A 21,554-nucleotide genomic window follows, 5' to 3' on the forward strand; every position below is an offset into this window, starting at 1 on the left:
CCACTTCAAAGCTTAAGTCCCTTCAACTGGGCTGGATCAAACTCCATGCTTTGCTTTGATCTATACATTAAAGTTCTCACAATGATAGCTGTCATAGAGGTGTTCATGAAGTGACAAACCAAGCTAGCAAATTCCAAATAGGCATAGTTTCAACATGTTTTATTGTTCATTGTATAAAATTAAATATTACCATTGTTACAATAAATGCATTATCAAATAGATAAGACAACAGTTTGTGTCTACATCAGTCCTTTCCAACAACAAAAAATGTCACTAACTGTAAAAATAAAATTTTTCCCCACACAACAGCTGTTACAAAATGAGTAGCATTGTATAGATTCTGCTTACTCCATAAACTGCTTTGATTCTTTATTGAAATAAATGTTTTGTGACAACAATTATTGTATTTGTGGCAAATAAGTTCATATATTGCTTTGTGATGCTGTGTTTCCATGCAAATCAATTGAACTTTTTATATTTCCAACTTTTCATGCCATAATAGTTAGTACTTTTCACAAAAAAAATGTATTATATGTCATAGAAATTAAACTGATTATGAATATCAACAGTCATCCATTAATTATATCATAATATTTGATGTTGCAATCGAACGAAACGGAAATATCACTCGAACGCACGCACTTGCCCAAGGGAAGTAACCCCAATATTAACATAGAAAATGGCGACGGAAGGCGTTCATAGCAACGAAGTTGTACGCTAGATTTACTTCCGTACATCATTCTGCTTGCTATGTATTATATGTAGATACGCGGAAAATATCAAGTGAGTATATGGGGATTATTCACAAGATAACCATGTGGCTTATAGATTGGCGAGGGAATGATCTTGTACTTTGCAATAAAAATGGCTGTTCGCATCATTTTAGTATGGTACTGTAGCACAGTATCCGAATAAGCATTGCGAATATCGCCATAGGCTTAGGTTCTTCTGTAGGTAAGCAAATGCCAAAACTAATGCCAACTCGATTAACGTATTTGTCTGCTCATTGTTTGGTTCATTTCGATTATCAAAAGCCGTTTTACGTGTAAAACGTATCCATCTCTTTAACATGAAAAAGTTGCTTCCCTAAAAGGTTGGGAATATTCGTCTTAATGCTTTACTTGAACAGCCAATCGACCAGATCAGTCAATCATATAGTATATAATGATTGAAAACGAATGAAAATATTTCAGTGACCATTTTAAGTCTCGAGGGAAGGTTTCAGTCAACAATGAAGAAGTTTTGGTGTTTTTAATTTAAAACTTCAGAGTTCAGATAATGGATCCACGTGTAATGGCCATTATGGCTCAGCTAGAGCAGAAGGAGGAGGAAGATAAGAGTCCCGTTCCAGCCCCAGACAAGGAAAAACCTCCAACAACATTTGAAGAGTTTATGAAAATTGAAGGATTGGTGAGAATAATTCTTACATATCATATTGACATTAATAAGAACAAATTCATGTATGACCACAGTAGTACCAATTTTGACAGAATGAAAATGTAATGGGTCGTGAATAGACATACATTTCATACTACAACAACAAAGTAGTAGGGCTTAATTGTAAATAGGAAGCCATGGTTATTGTTGCATTGGCAGGAGATGCAGACCACTCTCTTTCATAAGGACTTCTACAAAGAGCAATGTCTGTTTGGGTGTGCTGTCACAGGAAAGGCACAAAGGTTGAATGTTCTAATTGCCAAAAGTCCTGAATACCTGACACTATTAAATCTGGAGTATTTAGTAATGGATCTTATAGTGATTGTACTCAACACAAGATTTATTTGTAACTGTTTGGTGCAATTTATGTCTCAATAGGGTCTAAATCAACTGATGATGAATGTCATTACATGACTTGTGACCAATCAATACAAATGACTCTAAATGATTTGTAATTTGTGATTTTAGACGGAATGGCCCCAACGCCTTACCTCTGAAGGGGCACTAGACCTTGAAGGGGAAATCTTACTGCTTGGTTCACAAGAGGAAATTGCAGATCTCCTTAGGGAATCAGCTCGTATCCTTTATCATCTGTCCATTTGATTGTTGTAGGATAATTGTGTGCTGAATATGAGCCTATAATAAATGTGTTAAGAAATTATTAAAAAATTATTAAAAAATAATTATTAATCAGGTTAAGAAACTTTTTCATTATGAATCCTTAAGAGAAACTAGCTCTGGGACTTAACAAACTTGAGGAGTTAGAACTTCGTCTGGATGAGTTAGAAGAGAAATTACACTTTTACTCTGACCAGATAGTGACAGAGGGAAAACAGGAGCAACAAGGCCAGGACAGGCTGTTTTTCTCCCCATCAAAAAGTGAGTTCCAAAATAACCAAAAGAAAAATAAATTCATCTGTCTCCTGAACATAACTATAAATTCATGTGATTATAAAACAAATGGACATGAATTTACTCAGTAAGCTTCATGTGAAGTTTTTCCAATTCTACAGTTTAAAAACACTGCAAAATTTAGTTTTTGATCATCTTACAACGTGAATTTTATTTAACTTTGTAATTCTACGAAAGAAACACAACAAATAGAACCTTTCAATACAAATTAAAAATTAGATGTAGTGAAAGCTAAAATATAATGAATTTAACTACACCATTATAGCTGTTTCATCCTTCTAAAAACTCGTCATTAGTACTAAGGGCAAAAGTTTTAAAACCATGGAGGCGTTTTTCTGGTTTGATCACAAAATTGGAAATCTAAAAAGCAAAAGAATACTTTTATTCATAGTTGATCTACTTTTCAGCTTTTCTCACGGAGATGTCAGAATCTGATGCAGTCAAATCCCATCACAGTGCTAGGGGTCATAAAACTATGGTAAGTCAAATGTATTTTCATTTTCCGTAATTTTCCTGCTAAAATGGAAACAGATGATATAATTAGAAATTTTTTATTTTCCTAGTTTCTGAATATACCTTAAAAACACTCAAAATACCAATTACTAAACAAAACCTTGTGACTTATTAATGGCTGTTGATTTCATGATAGCTCAAGTATTTTCCTAAATTAAACAGTCCCTTTTAAATTAGTTCCATCCTTGACATATCTACCTGGCTGGGTGATCTGAATGTCCTTTGTTTTCCTATGTAAATTATGTGTTGTTCTATATTGTTCCAAGACATTACATGCCTTTTTACAGTAAAATTGAACTCTTTTTTAAGACTCTCATTTTAGAAGTCACTTTGATTTAACTATGGACAGATTTCGTCACAAGATCCTGTATAATATCAAATTTTGCTGGATAAACAGAGCTGAGGACAGCAAACAAAAAAACACAATATATAATGTTATTTTCCTGTACTTCAGGACTTTGCTGAATCTATGATGGAAACAAAGAAGAAGAGTCTTGAATACTGTCAGTTCCCTGGGTTCCGTCATGGAGAATTGATAGAACTTCCTGGACAAATGGAATCTCCGCCCATCCTTCATCGGGTCACAAAAGCTCAAAATTTTAATGTATGTCTACTTTCTCCATACCATTACTAAATCTACTGTGAAAACTGAACAATTCATGATAATTTTGCAATTTTTGATCCAATCTTTAAAACTAGTAATTTCATCACCGAACAAAACATTTAAAAAAAACTACTGTTAAGTGTAAATAAGATGATAAATCAATATAACCATGAGTTATCAGTAAGAGGCATTCTAAAAGAAAACAAACTTATGTATTTGCTTTGTTACTTTAAAATCCTTCTTTTGAAGATGGCACCTGAATTTATGACATGGTTTTAAGTAAAAAAGACAAGTTGTTCAACAAAAGAAAAAAATATATACAAGTTTATGGTTTGATAGATGGAAGAATTGATTAAGTTCAAATATTCTTAAGTAATGTTTTGTTTTCAATTTGATAAATTGAATTGAACAAACATATCAATACATATTTTACATATGTTTTATTTCTGTAACAGCCCGGGTTCAAGAAATTCTGGAAGAAACTGTTTTTGTCTGAGGCCTCAGTAGCTATGATGCAGGATACTTTCTGGTGGTTCTTCTTAAGTAAATATGATGTAAGTACATTATGGCTACATTTTATAACAAGAACATGTTGTTTTCTTTAAATTTATAAACATGTATTTTATTGTTCACTTTCCAGGTTATACAAAATGAAAAATTTGATTGGTGATATGTGAGGAACCCATTGTAGAATTCTAAATCACTTCAAGAGATGAATTGGGAAATTACAAGTCCATAACAAATAGGAATGAATACAAATGTTAATGAAATTTCAGTGAATACAATGCCTGTCTTATGTTTATTATATTACATATATCCCTGCTAAAAAGTAAGTCGAGATTATTTGACAAAAAAATTATTTTCATATTTTATTTTAGTTATCTCACTTGAATAGGTTACTATGTATTTACTGAGGATAAATCTTATGTACAATTATTTCTTCAGGGGTGCTTATTACTGCTTATTAAAGATTTCAGATCGGTATTTGTTGAAGTGAAACTCAGATACTCTTTTTGAAAGGAAAGACATAAAGTTGTAGCATGGCATATAGCCTTAACTTAATACATGTATGTTGTAAGCTTGTCTGAAGTTTATTAAGGACACTGTTTTGTGTTTCAGTATTTTTGTAAATCTGAAATTCTTTCAGTTACATTGTAACCTTTTGGTGTCAACAACAGTATGAGAAACTTTACTTGCCAAACAATCAAATTCTTCATGGGTGTTGCAAATTAAAAGTGATCTGTGGAACAAACTTATCCTGTTTTTGAGTTTGGGGAAAAACAAATTTTAGGTTATTCTATTTGTTTAAAATGTGGAAAAAACATTAAACTATATGAGACACCCTTCAAAAAATGAGACTTGGCAATTTCAAAATGGTTAGTTTCTATCATAAATGTTAAAGAATCATAAGGACTTCTGTAGTGAAAGCATAAGTTGGCATTGGAAACTATTTATTAGAAGTAGATATTATCAGTTAAATGTTGGCAGAGTATAAATTTTCCCTCATGTTTGTTACTACCTGACTCCATTGTGTATTCCAGCCTAATCAGCAGGATGACCTTGACCTGCTATTTGACAGAATTGCAGACAGTTTTGTTGGCCTTTTTACCAGTATCCACTCAGATGTCAAAGACAAATTTTTAGCTGTATGTATCTTCCTACACATTGCCTGTGTGTTAATGTTAGCAGAGCAGTTTGAGATTCTCAGGAAGCTGAGATGCGGACCAGTCTGTGGTGATGTTGTTGTGTCCTTTGGCTAGAGACTTAACCCTGATTGTTCTGAATGATATATGACAGGCCTCTCTTATGTTGTTCAGTGAGGTAGTCACCACTTGCCTCAAAATGACCCTGCCTGTTCATGGGATGATAAACCCAGAAAACAGATGAGCAAGTCAGTATGTTATCAAAATTAAAATTTCATGTAAAAAAAAAACCTGTTGAATTTTTCAGTTTTACCAATGATTTAGGGCAAGGAATGAATTTTGAACAAGTCTTATTTTTAGCAATGAAATTTGTCAAGGAGTTGGATATCTGACCTTATTTAGTTATTTGTTCAGTTATATAGCTATAATTATCATCTGTGATGGAAAATATATTGTTTTTTGTCTATAGGTATATCCTGATTGCCTGGCCCAGGCTGTGTTTATGGCATATTGGGAAGCTTTCCCAGAATCTCGAGGAAAAATGGATGAACAGTTCAAACAGGATCTTGTCAACACAGTAGTCGAATGGACTACAGGTATTTTGTAATGTCATCTTCACTTGCTAAGGATTACAATCCAGTACCTTCAGGACAGGATTGTGTCAAACATCCTCGATGAACAAAGATGATGTGAAGAATACTGACTGACACGGAACTAGCATCTGCTGTAAAATGATTCAAAGACTTAACTATTTGCCATAGTTTGCAGAATTTTTTTTTCATCTCCTTGCAAAGAAATGCTCTATCTAAATCCTGAAAATATTTCACAGACTTTGTAAAATTCTTTTTTACTACTAGGAGAGAACATTTTGAACTGTTAGACTCTAAATTTCTATTTTTCAGGCCTCAGACCCATGCCTAGGGTTTACAAAAGTTGGGATATCAAAAGAATGGAGGCCAAACACAGAGGAGTGGAGAATCAGGGCAAGGATGCCAAAAAGATGATGGTCACTTCCTTCAGCAATGACAGTCAGTACTTCATTTCATACCTTTCCCATTATATGAGGAACATATACCAAACTTTTGTGTCCTATCTCATCCCATTTCAAAACAACTGAATTTCTTTAATGATTTAAAAAAAAAAGTTGAATCACAGGACATGTTTGTGTTTAATGGGAATTTTATTGAAGGAATTTGTGGACAAACAAAAGAACTATTTGATGGTGAATAGGAAACCCATCTGTATTTCTCAAAAGCTGGTGGTCCATCAGTATCTTACAGAAGAGCTCCATTATTTTTTCTTTTCTTTAGATAGAAATCTTTTCCTTTATTTATCAGGTAATTCAGTTACATCTTCAAGCAAATACACAGCAGGGTTCGCTGGCAGGAAACTTGCATTTATAAGATTTTGATCATTACTGTGTCATAACATCTGTTTGTCCATCTATCTATTTATCTATCTGTCCCATTTTCTGTCTGTATGTGTGTCCTTCCAACTGCCATACCAACGACTTCATGTCATTCATTCTGTCCACATTTTATTTCTGGGATTACCTGGTACAGTATTCATGAACCCAAAACTTCAAGTTCCTAAGGTCAAGGTCACTATTTCTAATAATAAAAATGGTGATATACATCAATGAGCTTTTTCTACATTTTACAGATGATAAATCTAACACTAATTTTACTTTATATATAATTCTGTAAAGTTGTTTTTCTTGTTAATATTCATCCATATTCCTCAGTGCATTTTGTATGCATTAATTCATTCTTAATTTGAGAATTTATGATATTTTTCAGTGAAGCTTTCTTTAGATGTTGACTCCTTTAACAAGCTGATAGACAAACTTTGGGGTGAAGAGAATAATGGTAACAATGGTGTGTCCAATGGCCCCACCCCTCTCCCTTCTCGTGAAGTCACTAAAATGACAACTGCCAGCAACATGACTGTACAGAGTACAGGAATGATAAATCAACAGTTGGAGCCAAAGTTTTCTCGAACCAGTCCTTCCCGCATGGCCACCTGTGGCACTCCACGGCGTAAACCTAAAGAGGTGAGTTCTCATGAACCAGTCCTTCCCACATGGCCACCTGTGGCACTCCACAATGTAAACCTAAAGAGGTGAGTTGTCATAAACTAGTTCTTCCTGAATGACTACTTGTGGCATTTCAAACTGTTATGCAATAGAAGTGGGTTCACACATAAACCAGTCCTGCCTGTGTGGCCAAGTATGGCATCCCACACTGTTAACTAATAGAGATGAGATCTCACAAACCAGAACTTTCTAAATGGTCCCTTGTGGCACCCCACACTGTTAACCAATAGCGATCAGACCTGTCAGACCAGTCCTGTCTGTGTGGCTATGTATGGAACTCCACACAGTTAACAGATAGAGGTGAGATCTCACAAACCAGAACTTCCTAAATGGTCCCTTGTTGCACCCCAGACTGTAAACCAATCAGTGCTTTTTTGGAACACCACACTATTCACTGATAGAGGTGAGGTCTCTCAAAACAGTACTGCATCTGTGGCACCCTACACTGTTAACCAATAGAGGTTGGTTCTCATAAACCAGTACTTCTGACAGGACCCCATTTGGTACCACATGCAATCAATTTTAGATAGTCTTAATTCCCCCCTCTCCCCCCACCCAATCCATCCGCCCCTACCTCTAAACCCCCCCAACCCCCCCCCCTCCCAACACAATTTTATTCTGATTATTCTTATAGTACATTTATGATGTGATAGGATGGATAACATGAATCTTTGCTGTACATGAATTTTGAATTTATATGTATGTTTAGTTCTCAATAAATGATTATATACTACAATTACAAAAAATATTTTATCTAGTATGACTATCCTGGAATTTGCATAAAACGAAAGCGCTTCGTAAGTATGCCTTAAAATGACTTGATATTGTTAAAGCAAAATTTCCTTACTGATTTCATAAAAGCTAAAACAGCAGAACCTCATTTTTCTGACAACTTTTAATTGTTTTTGAAAGACTATTATTTAGCCTAGTTCTCAAAATAAAAGAATCAAAATAAAAGTGTCGGATGAGGTTGTACTGTTTTTCTCGAACATCCTGTTGTTGTTACAATAAGTATTTCTTGGTTTTGAGTTTTTAGTTTTTGTTAATTGATAAATTTTGAACATGTGTTACTACAAAAAATTGTTTCTATGATAAACTTTTTCTACTTGTTCCATTGAATGGTTGAAATTCCTGTCAGTACCAGACATTTGTTATGTCTTTAAACTATGCCAGTCTACCAAGCTATTTCATTGAATACCATGTTTATTGTATTTTGAAATGAGAAGAGTTTTAATCTTTTAAACATATAATGGATAACTGACTTAAACAACTATATACTACCATAAAATGTTAGTCTGCCTCAGAAATACATCCCTGTGTTTATAAACACGAATAAAAAAAACCAACATATATCTGTTATTTATTGTTAAATGATACAGCTTAAAACTTGTATTAAGAGATTCCATAGAAGTGATTAAAATGCGCTGTTGATAAAAAGTGGCCTCTTAATACAGGTTCATTTAAAATTAAAACTTATCAATTGAGAAATTTTAAACTGGTCTCTCTACTCAAGTTCAAGAAGCATTGCCGTTTAGATTCATTATCAAACTTTGTTTTTCTTATCTCATTGCTTTTATCAACTTGAAAACTCTTAAGACATTTTTTACCCACTGATTCCAAGGTTGATAAAGATAATGTAAGAACATGTTATTTAGAGAGGTATTTTTCCAGTATCTTGTCGAAAGTTCAAAGTTAGAAAGAAGAAAATAGATATGGGCACACAATATTAAATCACACGTTTAGTGTGGTCCTGATTATGTATATTTGATTCACAGTCACACCAGATAGGACCAGGCCCTAATTATGAGCGTGTGATGTTCAACACCTCTGGAAGAAGTCCACTGATTTCACACTTCCTTCATATGAGACAACTCAAGGATTTCCATCAACCTGGTCGAAAAGTTCGTCGCACAGAAATATCCGGACTCCCATATCCTTTCAAGTTTTTGTGTCATATTTTCTAATGATGAAGGTGATAAATATTTTCTCTATAAATTTTTACAATAGCGCAGATATCTGTTGGACATTTGATGTCGGTGTTTTATGATTTCACTATATAAATACTGGTATTTTCTGTTAGAATCTTTCTCTTTTTCTGCCATTGATCCCCTTTGTCATGCCAATCAGTTATTCATTAAGTAATTCCACAAAAGCAAACTTTTACATCATATATGTATATATCATAAATTTACCTATTTCATCCTTGACATCATGCACAAAACCAGGTCCTACATATAAACAGCTAATCCAGAACTCCCTGGCTATGTCGGACGCTCTGAAAAAGGAATACCAAAAGTAAGAACAATCTGATCAAGTTTAAAAGAAATAACTTCTAAAAATATCATTGTATTTCATGCTATTGGTTTGGTAAATTGATATCTGTTGCTAAGTGCTTTTTCCATTGGCGAATGACTAATAAGTTTATCTTACCTTGAAAAACAACCTACTTCAGAGTATTGGGCTTAAAAAATATATACATATGGTAGGTTATTGGTATGGAAATTTGGATATATATTAAATATGTTCATGAATTCTAAAAATAAACATAAGTAGATATATATATATATGTAAAACTCGTCATTACTTCTGATCTATAAAGCATAACCATTCTCATATCAGATCTTAAGAAGCTTTACAATTAATTTTGCTGGTTAGGTAGGCCTATATGTATGCCAACAAGGTTACGCAATATGGAGTCATCAGTAACGGCTTGATTGTCTTATGACGTCAGAGAAATGGAAGATAACAATGTATATGTTTATAATAGTCAATGTGTTTGTAAAATCTTTCTCTTTCTCCTTCCATTTGTTAGGATTTTCAGAAAAAGGTTTATAAAAAGAAAATCTCACAAGTTTTTTGTCCAAAAGTATCAAAATATTCACTTAATCTAATTTATCGTATTCTGGTGCAGTAATAGGCTAATAATTGTAAAAAAAATTCCCGAAATATCGTTTTCAAATCATGGAAATTTTCTGTCTCTCTACCAGTATGAAGTATGAGTCAACCAGTTGTAAAGAAAAACTTCAGCTTTCCAATAAGTTTTTCTGTTGTTGTAGGATTTGTGACCAAACACATCAGGAGATCATGGAGCTGGAACGTAAACAAAGAGACACAAACCGGGAAATAAATCGTTTGAAGCGAGAACTTATGCTGACTAAAGATCCATATCACCTGAAGATTCTCAGTGAACGCATACTGGGTCTCCGGGTGAGTGTATAAATCAATACATGAAACATTGTTGATTTGATTTTTAATGCTTTTTAAACATAATAGTAAAACTGTTTAAACATTTGGACCCAGTTATATATTTGGATCTAGTTTAGCTTTGTTAACATTACAAGACCACTAGTAATATATTCAAATTCTGACTTTTGTAATTTGTACAAAAATTTGAATTTTGATTATTATTACAAATTTAATGAGGACATTTTTTTTATCTGAATTATGCTAAAATGTATTGTTACTTATACCAGGCTGTACATTGTTGGGTCTTGATCTTCTGAAAATTAGAAAATCAACCAGTGAAGTCAAAAAGATTGAGATCTTGATCTTGAATTTGTGTGTTTGTGCCCGGTAAATGCAGAGTTATAGCTCTTTGTCTATTTTCATGTATGATAGTTTGTCCAGGCTATGGATTGCTTCATGTACAACTTATATTGCCTTGCTGTATAACTGTCATGAAATTTGAAATAAATTTCATTATAAACTGTCCACCCTAAATTAAATATTTCATAACTATTTTTTTTAGATATGAATTAGCAACATTAAATTGATTAAATAGATTGTCATGATTCACAAAATCAAATACATGTACCATATAGCTGGATTATTTTGCAGGAAAGACATTTTAGGTTTTTTTGTAATACATGACCTGGAAATAATTGAACATGTGTGTATTTGATGTTTTACATCCAGATAGTGAAACTTTAATTTGTTGTTATGTAATTCAACCATTCAACATTTTGACCCATGAAAATTCCCAGTTATATTGTAATTGCCAAAATTAAAAAAAAAAATAATAATATTTAATTGATGATTGAAATGAAATATCTGTAGAAAAGTTGTTTTTCAAACACACAAAAGTTGCCATTAATGATAAATACATTTGAATTATTTTGTTTGTCAAAGGATGGAAAGGTATGATTTTCATTATGACTGTGCGATATATCTACCATATTTAATGTGATATACCATAATACCTATTTAAAATAACTTTATCCTACTGGGAGTTAAACTTATCCTTACCATATTTTACCTGTCATCAGCCCAAGTGTATTATACCTTTGTGAAAAATAGAGCAAGAAAAATGTATAGAGATTGTGTACGAATATACATGTGATACTTTTACCAATACTAAGCTCTTCATAAGTGACAATATAGGTTAGTTACTAATTTAACTGCAGATTGTATTGAGTGTTATCTTGATAAGACATGTGAAGTTTTATTTATTTATTTTTTTCATCCTACAATATAATTAACCTTATTTTCTTGGAATCCTTTTGTTATATCTTGAATTATCAAAAAATGTTCTTGAGATTGACAATCATTCTGATATGTTTTAATGATATGTTTAAGAATTATTCACTGACTGCATGTTTTCTTAAAATATTGGAAAATTATTTTGAAAAGTAATTGAAAAACGGAAATATTTCAATGGTCATGGGCTTATTACAGCTGAAGTATGGTTAAAAATCAAAATATAATACTCTCCATCCCACATTTAAATATCTTAAATATTGATTAATGTGTTCATTGTGTGGAAATTCTTATACAACAGTACATGTTGTACAGACTTTGCCAAACATGTGACATATTTAGAACTTTCGGAAAATGATTATAAATTGTCTGATCATGCGATGAAATTGACAAATTTTGTGGTAGCTGTACAAGAGTATAAGACTCTGTTTATCATATGACAAATTTCAGATAATAAACTACTAAAACTGAAAACAAGATGAAGGAGATGTTATCACACTATCACTACAGTGAAAGTCACTTTAAACCGCTACAAAAAGTAAATAACAAAGTGTTAATTGTAGAAAATAAGTCATATGATAAATTGATGTTACAGAAAAATTCATAGTTAACTACAGGAATGCTTAATATTGCATGATATGTGGTTTGTGTTTATGGTTGTGAACAGTAATTGTGTGATGGTGCTTGGTTGTGTGGTAATTCCCAGGATTATTGCATGTTTATATCAAAATTATTCCTGCCTTCTATATAACATGATTGGATTGATATCTGACACAAATTAATGACCATGAGTATCAGGGATACTCCTCAGGATAGGAAGTATGAGAACTTGTTTATTTTCAGGTTTATTTTTGCCATTTAATACCCAATATAAATGTGCCAGTGTAAAAAAAATCCATAAACCGATCAAATGAGATCAACAAAAGATGTGAGGTTCAAGCAGTGCCAAGCAGAAATCTGCTGTGTTCTGAAAAGTGACTGACTTCAATCATATAATTAACTTAATATCTCTGCCTTTGATATGAAAACCATATGTATACTTTTCAGAAATATGGTTCCGTCGAAGAGCTGTAAGTGACTTAGACTACAAAAATAGGCTATGGGCTTTTATTTCTTCTTTCAGGACAGCAAGCCAAACTATTTGTTTAATATATCTTTTCTATTTCATTAAAAAAGATGACAATACAATCTAACATACAATATCATCGGTATTTTATTTTCAGAAGCAATTTTTGATACAATCAAATATTAACTAATAGACTATTTATTCTAAAGTGGAAACTAGTTTGCTAAGATTCTATTCTTTATTTCTATTCATTTGACATTATATCTATAACTGGTATGGTTAACACTAGTTAGATGGACAGCTCTATTAACGCTCAATTTTTTCCTCTTTATCTTCCAATAAGAGATGATGTATTTAAATGTTGCTATGTACTAGTTGAAATTATTAACAATGGAACTTTGGTAAAATGGAATTTTTGTTTCTGAATATTTTCAAATAGAGATTCTTTTAATATCTGTAGTGTACTGGAATTAATGACTTTTTAGTTATATTGATATTCACTATACATGGGCAAATATTGTCAATGTTATCCTTGGGTGGCACTCTTATGCTCTCCAATTTGAGAGAATTTCCACCTTGTATCACAGATAACTTCATACTAGCATTGCTATAGAGAGGGGGTTATCATAGGCAGAGAGTAACTATAGATAGCCAGACAGAGAGTAATTATAGACAGCCAGTAAGTATAGTCCCTATTGATAAGGAGACACTCTAGACAACAAGCCACTACAGACAGGGGGTAACTATAGGCAGTGAGTAACTATAGACAGTGAGTAACTATAGACAGAGAGTCACTCTAGACAGTGAGTCACTATAGACAGCCAGTAAGTATAGTCAGGGGGTAACTATTGATAGGGAGACACTCTAGACAACAAATCACTACAGACAGGGTGTAACTATAGGCAGTGAATAACTATAGGCAGTGAGTCACTATAGACAGAGAGTCACTTAGACAGTGAGTCACTACAGACAAGGAGTAACTATAGGCAATGAGTAACTATAGACAGAGAATCACTTAGAGATTCACTACAGACAGGGGTAACTATAGACAGGGGTAACTTTTGACACTGAGTAACTATAGACAGAGAGTAACTTAGACAGAGATTCACTACAGACAGGGGTAACTATAGACAGGGGTAACTATAGGCACTGAGTAACTATAGACAGAGAGTCACTTAGACAGTGAGTCACTACAGACAGGGGTAACTCTAGACAGGGGTAACTATAGGCACTGAGTAACTATAGACAGAGAGTCACTTAGACAGAGAGTAACTACAGACAGGGGTAACTATAGACAGGGGTAACTATAGACAGTGAGTAACTATAGGCAGTTAGTAACTATAGACAGAGAGTCACTATAGACAGTGAGTCACTACAAACAGGGGTAACTATAGGCATGAGTCACTATAGGCAGTGAGTCACTACAGACAGGGGTAACTCTAGACAGGGGTAACTATAGGCACTGAGTAACTATAGACAGAGAGTCACTTAGACACAGAGAGTAACTACAGTAACTATAGACAGTGAGTAACTATAGGCAGTTAGTAACTTTAGACAGAGAGTCACTATAGACAGTGAGTCACTACAAACAGGGGTAACTATAGGCATGAGTCACTATAGACAGTGAGTCACTACAGACAGGGGTAATTATAGGCAGTAAGTAACTATAGGCAGTGACTAACTATAGACAGTGAGTAACTGTAGACAGCAAGTCAATATAGGCAGGCAGTCACTATAGACTGTGAGTCACTTTAGACAGTGAGTCACTACAGCCAGGGAGTCACTATAGACAACTAATCGTTAAAGACAGCGAGTCACTATAGCCAGGGATTCACTATAGACAGCAAATTACTATAGAGTGGGTCATTATAGATGAGGAGTAACTATAGATATTGTGATTAATAGACAGTGAAACACTATATATAGTGAGTCAATATAGACAGGGGATAACTATAAATAGTGAGTCCTAACAAATGTTGGGTAACCATAGATAGTTATTTACAATAGATGGGAGTAACTATAGACACCGACTCACAATAGATGGGAGTAACTATAGACACCGACTCACAATAGATGGGAGTAACTATAGACACCGACTCACAATAGATGGGAGTAACTATAGACACCGACTCACAATAGATGGGAGTAACTATAGACACCGACTCACAATAGATGGGAGTAACTATAGACACCGACTCACAATAGATGGGAGTAACTATAGACTACAAGTCACTATTGACATTGGTTCCTAAGAAAACAGTATTATCATAGAAATTACTACAAAAATGAACATGTTTAAAGTAAAAATATATGTTGGACTAAATTTCCATGTATTAAAGTTAATGCAAATAAATACAACACAAAATACCCTACATAACACATTTGATATTCTATTTACCACCTGTTAGAGCCTATTTTCCTTAGTAAATTCTTAACAAACTCGTCAGTAAATACAATGAACATATACATGGTACCCTTGTTTTAGATTTCTTTGTAAAGTACAATACTTATACTGACACCAAAACAAGGTTTTTTGACATAAAGTTTCATGAAAACAGTTTATTTAGATATGAAAATCATGTTTCTTAAATGGGTATTATTGTAACAAGGTGGCTAAAGACTTCAATCTGTTTAAAAAATCAGAAAGTCATCAAGATTTTTATATCTTTAAAAGAAAATAGAAGAGGTAGGTATCAGGATGTTTTCATACAGAAAAAACTGGTAAATTTTATCAGAAAAACTGATTACTTCGTTTTATATTGTAGATGGCTGTGTGCTAATGACTGTTTCCTATTTACCTATGACAAAGTATCATAAGTAATAATGTTGCCATGAAATCACAATTTTTTGATATGTTTACTTTCACAGGAAGTTTCCCGACAAGGACGGAGGGCGTCAAGTGTAATCAGATATTTTATTCTTTACTTCTTCACGCATATACCCTGTGTTTTTTCTTACCCAGTTATCTCCCTTGTACTCATATCACAAGGTTATCTCCCTTCGTGTTCTCACAAAGCTGTCTTACTCAATCATCACCTATTGTGCAATTTCACCAAATGATCTCCCTTTACATGTTTCTTACCTAATTATCCCTCTCTGTGTTCTACTTAAACACTTGCTGCTTTACTAAGAAATTTGGCGATAATATTATTATAAACCACTACAAACTACATATTTTGTCTGTGTAACAAAGAATTTTTCATCAAACATTACCATTAGTTCATTTTGATCAACTGTCCAGCATATTTACAAATCTTATCTCATTTTTGTAAAAACTACATATGGGACATGTGTATATGTTTTGAGTAAACGTTTTCATTCTCAAGTCCCAGATGACATATCATTCCAGGAAAATATTCTTTTACAAAAATTTTACATGCTAAATTTTGTGTGAATCATATCACTCCTTGTCATATCATAAACAGAGCTTGTATAATTTGACTACAAACATTGTTAAGTTCCTTCCTTTTGTCATTTATGGATGCTCCACTTCACTTCTCTTGTGTTTTCCCCCAAGATTCTCTGTTTTCGCTTACTAAATTACCTTCTGAAATCTCAAAATATGATTCCCTTCTCTGTTGCATTTCTTTCTGTTTTCACCATTCCTCTGTTGCATGTTGAATTTTTGTCTTGACTTGTTCACACTTCTCCTCTGTTTGCATGGCCAAATCTACATTTGCATGCCATCTAGGTATATATAGACAGAGCATATGCATGCCACTGATTTGAAAATTTTCCATCAATTCATTTTTAACGACTCATCAAAACCTAACTATTCAAAACAGGAGACGAGGTAATAAGTTGCTTAGAAACAAAAAACAAGTTGTGTTGTATTATTGATATTTCAAATTTATTTATTTCTCTTTTAAATAGGTTTTAAATAAAAAAAAAAGGCTGTTTTAACATGTGATCACAAAATATAGATATTGTTCTTTGAAATAAAAAAGAACTCTGACATACGAATATCATTTATAAGGCCCCTGCCACACCTACTGGTATTTGCCATTGTTTCTATTGACATTCCAACAGTAAGCATTTCAGAGGTTAGACACGTGTAAATATTATGTACATGAACCTGCAAATTTTGAGAGTTGTATCCACAATGTATATCTGATCACAGCACACTTTGATTAGAACAAGGTTAAAGTCACTACATGTGACACATTTCTATAGTTGTTACCTGAGAGTGGACCTGCTCTAGTTAAAGATACATTTAAATTTTACAATAGAAAAATGACCCTGTTTGATCAGTCTCACGATTGGTCAGTTTAGATATCTAAAATTAGTGAAAAAAAAACAAAAAAACAAACAAATTCCAGCCATTTTTTCATGACATACTTTGAAGGATAGATGCAGTCTGGCTTTATGGGAATGCAATCTAAAACATTTGAATTTTATTTTAGTTTAATTAGATAGAAGAAACTTAATTAAAAGTCAAGCAATTTCAACAATAAGCAATGCCAATATTTTGTCTGCTTCCAACTTCTAGTGTTGGGAAGGTTTAGAAATCTTTTCAACGTTAAAGTCATCTTTGAGTCCTAATTGTCCCGATAGCTTTAAAACAAGAAACTAGAATAATATCTTTATTTCATCTCATAAATTAACATGTATATTGATATCACCTGCCTGCTCTTTGAACTACCGGGATAAATTAGGATACAACAAATGAGGGCTTCTAATGATCTCATACTTGAGATAGCAATAATTATTTTGCACTTTTGGAAAAAAGAACAGAAAGTCATTGTCATATCACACATCTTTTTATCCATACTTACAACAATGTACATATTGTTATTAGAATGCTGATATCATGTTTTTTCATGGTTCATATAATAACTTCTTTATTCAAGATGAAAAGTATGCGTTTCAGTTTACGAGAAATCCATTAAAGAACAAAGCATGATGTGATATATTCAGTCTTTGAAGATCCACTTCATGTTATTTTCACGAATTATCACAATTTACAAGCGAGTAACATTCTGTGAAGTCTTAGACAGAAATAAATGTAAAATGGTCTTTTAACACTAAAATTGTTTCATATAATTTACAGAGGTATTTCCAAGTTACTTGCAATGGACAAAAAGTTGTTTCATAAAAGAAACATACACGATGCATATCTTATGATTCTGACTATATTTTTTTTAGAAAAGTTTGCTCTGGTGAATGTTACAAAACGTTATTACCTTAACATCACAAACCATGGGTATTGCCTGATTAACCATCTGTTTGTAAACCTAGACATACCAGCTCTTCAGACAAAATAAATCGGTTATCATGTCAAGGCTGACACTACATATACCACTTTAGCTATGATGTAGCCCACACGCTATGTACTAGTTTTCAGCAATTTCTAAGATAAACAGAGACGTTGAAAAACATATTGGTTATGTATAAATCATGACTAGATGTGGAAAATAATGATTGGAAAGTGTCAAAATATATAATCATCCTGCCTCAGAATTTCAAAAATGCTGACATTCATTATAGTGTATTTAGGTATTCACATAACATCTCACTGACATGTAACATGTCTGTTGTAGAGAGGATATAAAGTTCATTAACCGGGTGACCTCATTGTTACACTGGACATGTCTTATTCATCTTAAGTAGAAGTCTTTTTATAAGATATATATCATTGTGTCTTTATATCGAGTCAGAAAGGTAAACACTACTTATCCTGTTTCTTGTATTTGTATACGTTGTGGTAAGCTGTCTCTAGTTCAGGATTAACTATATTTGATCTGTACTTCTGCTAGTTTTGGTTATTTGGATACAAAGACCATTATTTTCAGTTTTTTTTATGTAAAAAAGTGTTCTGTGTAAGTTTTAGCATGGAAGATAAGTTGTGTTTTCATTAGAAGATAAAATTCATTTATCAAATGTTTCATAACGTATGTATCATTGGAAGGTCCAGTTATATTCAAAAGAAATATGAAGAGTTCATTATATTACATACTGTTCAGTTGTTAGACCTAAGTGGAGTATTTGCTATTTTTAGAGAACAAAATTTCATATATATGCTTTGTATATTTGTTGTTGATATGAAACTTTTTTAAAAAATGCTTTAATAATGATGAAACTGAAACATTTGAGTAGAAATAAACTGATTAGATATGACATTGTCACTGTTATTGTAAGTTGTCATTGGTGCCTGATTTTACCTGATCTTTTTGTGGTATTTACAGGATAGGGAACGAGAACTGACATTGCTAGATGGCGATGGGGATGGCAGTTTTCATGGAAATGAAGATGAAGGTTAAAAAAGATCGCTGGTAGCTTCTATACCAATGTTGCAGAAATGGTCAACATACAGCTAAAACCTTCTGCTTGGGGACAAAATGCTGCAAATTTCTTCCTGGGGACAAAATTCTGTTGCAACTTCATATATGGAGAAAAAATACTGCTGCAGCTTTATTCCTGGAATCAATATACTGCTGCAATTTTATACCTCGAGAAAAAATACTGCTGCACATTTATTCTTGGGGACAAAATACTGATGTAAATTTATTCCTGGAGACAAAATACAGGTGTAAATCTATCCCTGGAGACAAAATACAGGTGTAAATTTATTCCTGGAGACAAAATACAGGTGTAAATTTATTCCTGGAGACAAAATACGGCTGTGAATTTATTCGTGGAGACAAAATACTGCTGTTAATTTATTCCTGGGGACAAAGTACTGCTGAAAATTTATTCCCAGGGGCAAAATACAGGTGTAAATTTATTCCTGGAGACAAAATATGGCTGTGAATTTATTCCTGGAGACAAAATACTGCTGCAAATGTATTCCTGGAGACAAAATACTGCTGTGAATGTATTCCTTGAGACAAAATACAGGTGTAAATTCATTCCTGTGGACAAAATATTGCTGTGAATTTATTCCTGGGAACAAAATACTGCTGCAAATTTATTCCTGAAGACAAAATATAGCAGATAATGTCTTCCTTGAGATACACACTGCTGTGAGTTTCCTTTTTGAGACAATACTGATAATAACTGATTCCCAGACAAAATGCTTCTGAGAGCTTATGCCTGTGGACAAAATACTGCTGAAAATCTGTCTCTGAATGGAAATAATTTTGACAATATCTTTATAGGCAATGTACTTTGCTTTTTGGAGACCAAAAATTAGGACATCCTTTTTTCAAGCAACACTATTAACGTTTTTCTGCAGACAAAAAGAACATGCCAAAGTCATGCCAAGGCCAAACTACTATGAATAGATTGATTATATACTTAGAATACTGCAAAGAGATAAAGACATACAAAAGATGTATGAAATTCAATGTTGAATGATACGTTTTTAATTTATATGTGTGTGTGAGAGAGTAATAAACATACTGTGAAATTCCATGCCGTTAATGTTTTCAATATGTTTTATACACATCCACCGTCTTTAATGTAAACTCTTATCTGTTTCATCTTCTTGTTAATTGTTTTTTCTATATTTACAATCTAAACTAATTATTAAAGTATATTTAGGCTGAAGATGGCGAACTAATGAAATTTAACATAAGATAACCATAGCAAGATAAAAACTGAAAATAGAGTGTGTAATTGGTAAATAGCACTATTCAGTCATTAAAGAGATGATGCATGCGTAACCTGTAAACTTAATTAGGTAAAACCATGGAATTAAGAGGTTAAGGAGTTAACGATTATAACACAGTGACCCTCCCTCAACCTGTTTGGAAACTCTCAATAACAATTGAACTTATGGTATCATGTTCTCTTAGAAACTTTCCAGAACTACTGGAAACACAACCAATGAGACATTGGTGATTGAATATATTGTTGGATGAATTGAAGTATATACGTGTGAAGTGATTCCTGTCTGTAGATAATGGTGTCATGATTGATTGTTCCAGGTATATATACAGACTTCTGTAATACCATTGTTATTTTACAACGATTTTTCTCGAACTTAGACAGAAATGATTACTTGTGTCAAGCAGTTTGTTAAGGTCACGAAACCACCTCACGCAATATCGGCTAACATTCGCCTTAAATCGGAAAAAAATACAGCTATTCGAAAAACGTTACTGTTACAGAAATAGGTTTTAAAACAAACTGTTTGAAAGTTTTTATTTTTTTAGGAACAGGGAACATTTTGAAACACTTATTTCTGATGGAGCGTGTGGTTGCTTTCCAGCAAGTGAGAGAATACACAATTTACCGGTTGTACGTTTGTATTGCAGTAATCTACGTAGCCAATGGTCCCGGTGGCATTTCTGCACTGACGTGATTAACATGGCTCCGTACTCTCTTTCTGTGATATGTCTGCTTCCCGTAAATGGTGCTCAACAATATCCAATTGTCAATTATTTTAAGAAAGGATAGAACAAAATCGATCATTGTGATAAATTCTGAATATATCATGATTACTTCTGAATAATTATTGCTATATCAAAATACTTTCTCGACAGAATGGAATTGAAATGTAACGATCTTTTGTATAAGATCGTACTGGTCTGTCCCCGTTGCACTCCTGACGGATAATTACATATCTTTTAACCTTGATAACGGCATCGCTCTATTAGCGAGAAAGCAATACAGATACAAGTTGTCAGAAAGACTTTTTATATAGGGAAACATATAATACAGCGAATATGTACACTTTCATACAGTATTGATGGAAGGAGCTGCCTAGCTATAGACTAAAGGGTTAATCGATTACAGCACAGAAATAGCAGAAGCCGAATTAGTTTTTTAAACTTAAGTCTGAACCAATTTCCTAATTTGAAAATAATTTTTTTTCAATATGTACTAAAATTGCACATTTCCATCAACTTTACTGCACATTTCCAT

General features: G+C 33.0%; 1 protein-coding gene across 1 annotated transcript; it reads left to right on the top strand.

Annotated features, from left to right (window-relative positions):
• Window positions 1-693: 693 nt before the first annotated feature.
• Window positions 694-19,100, top strand: LOC132544207 (protein FAM227B-like). Its single transcript, XM_060207775.1, has 17 exons — window positions 694-783; window positions 1,269-1,410; window positions 1,906-2,014; window positions 2,173-2,316; window positions 2,757-2,827; window positions 3,317-3,466; window positions 3,922-4,020; window positions 5,008-5,112; window positions 5,579-5,705; window positions 6,012-6,137; window positions 6,909-7,162; window positions 8,980-9,134; window positions 9,422-9,499; window positions 10,261-10,411; window positions 11,333-11,341; window positions 15,615-15,647; window positions 18,932-19,100. The coding sequence occupies exons 2-17, from the start codon at window positions 1,279-1,281 to the stop codon at window positions 19,004-19,006; spliced, it is 1,818 nt and encodes a 605-aa protein (XP_060063758.1). The 5' UTR covers window positions 694-783; window positions 1,269-1,278; the 3' UTR covers window positions 19,007-19,100.
• Window positions 19,101-21,554: the final 2,454 nt, after the last annotated feature.

The sequence above is a fragment of the Ylistrum balloti genome, unplaced genomic scaffold, assembly GCF_031769215.1.
Source record: "Ylistrum balloti isolate Yb309-2 unplaced genomic scaffold, AGI_CSIRO_Ybal_v1 Utg369782, whole genome shotgun sequence".
NCBI classification, from domain to species: Eukaryota; Metazoa; Mollusca; class Bivalvia; order Pectinida; family Pectinidae; genus Ylistrum; species Ylistrum balloti.

Bases quoted from the DNA above. Each gene is read 5' to 3' on its own strand.
- LOC132544207 (XM_060207775.1), top strand. From the start codon at position 1,279: ATGGATCCACGTGTAATGGCCATTATGGCTCAGCTAGAGCAGAAGGAG. The intron at 1,411-1,905 runs GTGAGAATAATT...TTGTGATTTTAG, and splicing joins TTATGAAAATTGAAGGATTG to ACGGAATGGCCCCAACGCCT. The intron at 2,317-2,756 runs GTGAGTTCCAAA...TCTACTTTTCAG, and splicing joins GTTTTTCTCCCCATCAAAAA to CTTTTCTCACGGAGATGTCA.